Source organism: Sturnira hondurensis, unplaced genomic scaffold (genome assembly GCF_014824575.4).
Source record: "Sturnira hondurensis isolate 20B ecotype Veracruz unplaced genomic scaffold, ASM1482457v3 Scaffold0006413, whole genome shotgun sequence".
NCBI classification, from domain to species: domain Eukaryota; kingdom Metazoa; phylum Chordata; class Mammalia; order Chiroptera; family Phyllostomidae; genus Sturnira; species Sturnira hondurensis.
Window position 1 is genome coordinate 58843507 of NW_028079044.1, and position 7170 is coordinate 58850676.

General features: G+C 54.3%; 1 protein-coding gene across 4 annotated transcripts in view; it reads left to right on the forward strand.

The window, feature by feature from the left end:
* LPIN1 (lipin 1) overlaps positions 1–7170 on the forward strand; it is an 88747-nt gene that overhangs the window by 53920 nt on the left and 27657 nt on the right. For all 4 annotated transcript variants that reach the window (XM_037048730.1, XM_037048731.1, XM_037048734.1 and 1 more), the window contains 4 exons: positions 2452–2581; positions 4872–5178; positions 6144–6237; positions 6871–7058. In XM_037048730.1, coding sequence (XP_036904625.1) covers positions 2452–2581; positions 4872–5178; positions 6144–6237; positions 6871–7058 — 719 coding nt within the window. The remainder of the gene's footprint in view (positions 1–2451; positions 2582–4871; positions 5179–6143; positions 6238–6870; positions 7059–7170) is intronic.

Sequence of the window (7170 nt, forward strand, 5' to 3'; positions counted from 1 at the left end):
GGAACACTGCACAGCCGTAGGGCGAATGAGTGCATTCCTTAGGAAAATCGGTCAGCGCCCCTGTGAGCTTGCGTTTTGGAGCAGCCCTTGATTGCAAAAGCCTCGTGTGTGGCTGTGGGAAACTTTGGACCATCGTTCTCATCATTCACGTCCAGTATCGGGAGTCTTTGACTAACTCAGCCTCAGGTGCGCCCCCAGCGAGCAGCCGGAGTGAGCGTGTGAGCATGGGTGCAGACTCTTTTGAGAAAGGCTGGCACAGCCGTGGTGGCCGGCATCTGTGGTGGCACAGTGCCGGGGGAGGGGGGAAGTGCCACTTGTCCGTGCCACTTGTCCGTGCCTTTCTCACGGGGCTCGCTTCTTTGGGAGCGTGCGTTTGCAAACCTGAATGCCTCTGGCCACCTTGTGGCTGTTTGTGGAAGGATCGGGCGTTCAGGATTCTGGAGTTGGGACGAGCTCTGGAACTGCGTTCAGCATTTACATCCTCCAGAGCAGAGGCCGGCAAACCACACACAGCTCAGAGGCCAAATCTGGCCCACCATCTGCTTCTCTGGAGGTTTACGGGGGCTTTGCCAGCTTGTTTGCACACTGGCTCTGGCTGCCTTCCCTCCTCCATGGCAGAGTTGAGTAGCCGTGACGAAGATCGCATGGCTTACAAAGCCCGAAATATTTGCATTCCAGCCTTTTACAGAAAAAGTTTGCTGACCCCTCCCCTGCACTCCAGAGCAAGTTTAGCCCCAAGGGCTTTGCTTAATGTAGTGGCAGTAGGGAGACCAGTTATTTCACAGAATCTGTAACAAGTTGTAATAACAAAGGGTTATAGAAACTGTGTTTTGTGCGGTCAATACAGTGAATGATGTAGGGGCTTTTTAGACAGGTGACCTGTGGCCTGGTTGCAGCTCTGAAGAGGGTGGGAGGTCGTCTCCCCTGAGGACCTGGAGGGGGTGTGGCCTCAGGTCATAGCTGTAGGTACAAAGGCCACAATGCTCCCTGTGCAGGCTTCACGGAAGCTGAACGTGTGGTTGCGGACACAGCACCAGAATAGCAATGACCCTTTGGAGAAAAGCATCATGGCGGAGCCGGAGAGAGCAGAGAGGTTGGGAGGTGGTGACCCTTGTGCACTCAGATGTGTGGTGGTCCTCACGTTCCTGCTCATGGATGCCTTCCTGGTGGGCAGGAAAGCGCACATGTTGGGGCATGCCCCATTTCATGTGCTCTCACAACATGCCATCTCAGGACCCTCACCTCCACGAACTGGCGGCACGCCCTGTCACGTGGATGGATGGAGGGTGGTAGGCACCTCGGGGGCAGGAAGCAGCCTTGTGCCTCTCGGAGTGGGAGGGAGGGGAGCGGGCTCAGTCCGCTCGGTCCCAGTGGCTTGAATAAGGACGTCCAGGGTCCATTCAGCCACTGCGGGTCTGGATTTGATCGCGAGCCCCCCTCGCCTCGACAGGAAGGCTGTACTCCAGTGGGGTGACTGAGCCAGGCGCGGGGTCAGGCGCGTCAGTGGGAGGCGAAACACAGTGCAGAGGAACCCTGTGGCAGCTCCGTTTCTGGCTGTGCTTGAGAACCGCCATCTCACCCTGGAGGAAAGGATGTAGGAGGATAAAGACAAGCCATGATCACAGGGGCATTCTGTGTGTTTAGAGTGCGGCGAGAATTCTGTAGATGAGTTGGTTACTTGGCAGGTGACAGGCTGCGAGTTTGGTGGCATCTGGCGTTTGTGGTACAGTTGGCACATGATGCGATTGCCTCTTTTCAAGGCCAGTGCAGATTCTAGTCTGCATTTTAAGTGTGGACTAGAACGGGCACATGCCAGCGACGGCCAGGCCCTGCAGTGCCTGGGAGAGTGACTGGAGATTGGGTGTGCAGCAGGCGTGCACGCGGGGTGGGCCGGGCGGGGGATGGCCGGTGGTGAAGTAACGAAAAACTCTCTTTTTCCCTGTTTCTTTTCATCTGTCTCTCTTTTCCCATGTTCCCTTTTTAATGCTACTCCTCGTCCTTCCTACTTGGAGTTTGGCAGTAGGTTGGTACCAGGGCACCCACCTTGGGAGCACCTTCCACCAAGACAGCAATTTTCACCCCGTGCGTTGCAAGAACTTTTAAAACATGCAGCACCGGACTCCAGTCAGGGCATTGACCTCTGTTCCCTCAGGCTGTCAAGTAGAAAAATGACAACAGTCCAGACAATAGCTGTCTGGTGTGAGTGAATCAAAATTATATTTTGATCAGATCTATTTTGGTCAGTCTGCCAAAAAAAATTTTGGAGGTTCTGAGGAATTTTAGTAATTTGTTTATGTGTGGCATGAGATGAAAAAGGTTGAAGATCGCTGTCATAGGGATTGGTGACTTGGCTGCATTTTCTGGGCTATTTGAACCCTATAAATTTTGGGTCAAAAACATTAAAAAAAGGTCTGCCTTCCCACTTTAATCACGGGCTTGTGTTTTGTGAAGTCCCTCAGGGTCCCGACCTTCCACACCCAAAAGCGACTCAGAGCTGGTCAGCAAGTCTACGGATAGGACGACACAGAAGAATAACCTGGAAATGCTCTGGCTTTGGGGGGAGTTGCCGCAGGCTGCAAAAGTAAGTGGTTTCCCCAGGAACTTTGGTTCCTGTCTCAGACCAAAGGCAGTTTTCTAAAAACATGAAATGGACACGGGGTTTTTATTTCAAGAAGCTGTATTTTACAATTTTGAATTATATTACCATGTTTCAGGTTGTTTTCTTCTTTTTACTTGCTATAAAGCCCTTGGAGATGCCACAGCCTCTTGCATCCCCACTAAGTGTTCTTGTTAAGTCTCAATATGGGCAGCTCGTTGGAGAGTAGGTCTGTTGAGGCTGACCTCGGGGATTCGTGCCCTTTTTAGGCTCTGTTTAGCTTTCACGGAAAATGCTGGTTGCTCTGCCCACATGTTGTCGCGCTGACCCAGCCAACCCTCTGCACAAATCCACGTCCCCAGTTGCTGGGAAGTGGCGGGGAAGTGCACAGCCACCGCTTTCGGAGGAAGCCCCACCCACAGGCAGCACAGTGTACACGCGCCTGGGAGCCGCCCCCTCGAACGCCCTCTCACCGCCCCCGACCTGATGGGCATGGTGCATTCCAGCTTTTGTTTCAGGGGATCTTTCCGTAACTGGAAACTTCTTGGGGAGGCAGAATCAGAAATGCTGATTTCCCGCTCACGTGACTGGCCTCCACGTACATCTGCGCTCATTCACTCACATTTTGGGGGTGAAATATACATACATACTGTGTGCCATGTATAATGTGCTCCCGTGTGTACCGTGCACCTGCATTTTTGGCCCAGACNTGGGCAGCTCGTCGGAGAGTAGGTCTGTTGAAACAGGCTGACCTCGGGGATTCGTGCCCTTTTTAGGCTCTGTTTAGCTTTCACGGAAAATGCTGGTTGCTCTGCCCACACGTTGTCGCGCTGACCCAGCCAACCCTCTGCACAAATCCACGTCCCCAGTTGCTGGGAAGCGGCGGGGAAGTGCACAGCCACCGCTTTCGGAGGAAGCCCCACCCACAGGCAGCACAGTGTACACGCGCCTGGGAGCCGCCCCCTCGAACGCCCTCTCACCGCCCCCGACCCGATGGGCATGGTGCATTCCAGCTTTTGTTTCAGGGGATCTTTCCGTAACTGGAAACTTCTTGGGGAGGCAGAATCAGAAATGCTGATTTCCCGCTCACGTGACCGGCCTCCACGTACATCTGCGCTCATTCACTCACATTTTGGGGGTGAAATATACATACATACTGTGTGCCATGTATAATGTGCTCCCGTGTGTACCGTGCACCTGCATTTTTGGCCCAGACTTTCAGGAAAAAAAATCTTTTGTTTTAATTCAATTTATTTATTTATTTATATTCAGAAGCAAAACTGACTATCCCATTCTAGGGCATTAATTTGCATACAGATATCATTATTGCTTTTTAGAGTTACGCTTTTAACACATAAGCATAAATAAAAATTAAAAATATTCGCATAGATATGGAATTAGTACTACCCACGTATAATGCGTAGCCTTATTTCTCCCTAAAAAATGTGGGCAAAAAAGGGAGCATCGTACATGGCAAAGTACAGCACATGGAAACGCCCAGGTCCTAAGTGCGTTCATAGGGCAATACGTTTTCCCACGTGTCCATGTGACCTGCACCCAGACCACAAAGCAGGCCAACTGGGGCGTCCCCGCCTTGGCAGTCACTGCTCACACTGACCCTCCACAGGGATAGACGTGCTCTCGACTCTCTAACAGCAGAGGCTGGTTTTGCGAGCTTCATCACGTAGTTGTATTAATTGCGACTCCTTTGTTCTTGTTGCTGCCAAATCCCCCACCGTGTGTGTGTATATACTGTATGCCGCTCTCCTGATGGGCATGTGGGTTGCTGCCACCTGCTGGCCATTCCTCATCTCACTNCCCCGCCTTGGCAGTCACTGCTCACACTGACCCTCCACAGAGATCACGTCTGTGATCTCCACTCTCTAACAGCAGAGGCTGGTTTTGCGAGCTTCATCACGTAGTTGTATTAATTGCGACTCCTTTGTTCTTGTTGCTGCCAAATCCCCCACCGTGTGTGTGTATATACTGTATGCCGCTCTCCTGATGGGCATGTGGGTTGCTGCCACCTGCTGGCCATTCCTCATCTCACTCAAAAAATGTCCACTTTTTGCCAGTGGACATTTCCTACAGAAGGTCCTTCAAAGGCAGATAAGGAAGCTACCATGGGACTCCCCAGGCTTGGGTGTCTCCTGCCAAGTGTGGACAGTGCAGCAGATCCTTTTTTGGCTCAGTGTGGTTCTTTGGTTAACTCGGTTTTCCTGTTTGCCTGTGCTCTGACCCCCTGTCCCTCTCTCCCCCTGCCCCTTTGGTCCAGACTTCGCCACACAAGACGAAAGATTCCAGCCCGCTGAGCAGCAGGAAAATCTGTGAGAAAATGCACTTTCAGGCCATTCACAGTGAATCTTCCGACGCGTTTAGTGACCAGTCGCCGACGTCGGCTGGGGCACCTCCCGGGCAGCCGCTGTCAGAGCAGAACAAGTCCCAGACGGAGATGCAGTTTGTGAATGAGGAGGACGATGCCGTGGCCTTGGGAGCTGTGGCCCCGCCGCTGCCCACCACAGAGGAGGCCAGGGCCCTGTCTGCCATGGCGAGCAAGACGGAGTCACCTTCCAGGAGGAAAGGTGTGCAGAGTTGGGGGCTCCGCGCCCATCACCCGGAGACGTGCGGCTCTGCCAGTGACGGCCCTCCCTCCCTCGGGCCGTCCAGACCACGGAGCTGTGCTGGCTGTCATGTTCGGTTGCGTGCCTTGTGCCCCTTCACGGAGGATATTAATTCTGAGACCTTGGCTGTAGAAAACGAGGTGTAGAGGAGGTCTTGGGGATCGGGTAGTGAACCCCTCATTTTTTACAGCTCAGGGATGCTGGGATCCAGAGGAGGGGCGTCCTTTTGGGTGTGCTCTGGGCTACTCGGCTCATCCGGTCCCCTCTCCCCCACCCCGGTTTCTCTCCGTGTCACTCAGTTTGAATTTCTGTGTAGCACATTTCAGATGCTCATGTGTTTGTTGGCTCTGCCTGATGCCCCAGTGGAACCTAGGTGCCCCATGAGGTCAAGACTCTTGGTCTAGTTTACCTTTGTTTCCTCGCAGCTTTCAGTAGTGGTTGGCACACAGTAGGTGCTCCATAAACCCTACTTAATGCACATCTGGTTGCACGTCAGAGTGATGATGTCAACGGTAACCCGTCGGCCAGTCAGCTTTGTACCAGCCTAGGACCCAGTGACATGGTTCTCTGCCGGAAGCGAGCAGGTCTGCAGCCAGCGTATTGGGCTGGATGAAAGCGTGTCACTTCGTAATAACGATGCTAACCTCTGTAGTGGAGGGAATACACTTTCCAGACAGGCAGTGAGCCGCACGGTCATGTGACTTGGTCCAGGTCACGTGGTCAGTGAGCGATGGCGTCGCGTGCAGCCCAGACCACATGCCTTTCCAGTAACGCTCTGCGGCAGGCCTCTGAGGGTGGGGCTCTGGGCCAGTTTGGGCCCTTCCGAGCACAGGTGCGCACTGCACTGTGTTTTCTGGAGACCCCGGGAGGTCCATGGCTCCTTTCGGGAGGAGCGGCGGTCTGATGTGCCCCGTGTGCCCCCGCAGACAAACGAAGCAGGCACCTCGGTGCCGATGGCGTCTACCTGGATGACCTCACGGAGATGGACCCCGAGGTGGCTGCCCTGTATTTCCCCAAGAAGTAAGGTTTCTTTCTGTTCTTCATGTCCCTTTCTGTTCCCTGAGTAGGAGGCTGTGCGAGTTTACTTTCCCTGCTGTTTGATTAGAAGGTGGGAAAAGGCAGCAGGAGGCCCACCTGTCGCCGGGAGGAGCAGGCAGTGGAATCGGACTTTCTCTGCAGGGAGGGCGCGGGGGGTGAGGGTGTCCCCGGGGGGGGGGCTCCCCACCTTCAGAACAGAGGCCCCCATGCAGGGCTGTGGCTCCTGATGACACCGAGGTTGTGTTGCTGTGGCCCGTGCCCAGAGTGGCATCTGCGTGGCTCTTTCTCCCCAGGGCAGATGTGGCTTTGGGCACATCTTTAGTTTTCCCGGGGTTTGCAGGGCAGTTACAAGCCCAGAGCTGTGGCCTCTTAGGTGAGTGCTGTCTCTTCAGTTCTCTCCACATGGGCCTGGTGGGGGGATGAGGAGGTGCGACAGGCAGAAGGTTGTATTCTCTCCCAAAGTCATTCCCTTCGCTTGTCTTGGCTTCTCACGGTGCTTTATTGAAACTTCTGTCTGCAATGAAGCCCTTTGCTGCTCTGCTGGGTCTTTGATGTCTCTGTGAGACCCAAGACCAGGAAGGTCCTCAGACCACCCTCCCCTCTTCCTCCTTCCAGCGGAGATCCTGCCGGGCTCCCCAAGCATGCCGACAATGGAGCCCGGTCAGCCAACCAGTCCCCGCAGTCTGTGGGCAGCTCTGGCGTTGACAGTGGTGTGGAGAGCACCTCCGACGGCCTGAGGGACCTGCCATCCATCGCCATCTCCCTCTGTGGTGGCCTCAGTGACAACAGGGAGATAACCACAGGTACCTCTGGGCTTTGGAGCTGGTCTTCAAGCCGAGAGCACCCTCTTGTGGCAACTGGTCAGAATGCCCAGGAGCTGGGGCTGCCGGACTTGGTTCACAACAGGAGTCGAGT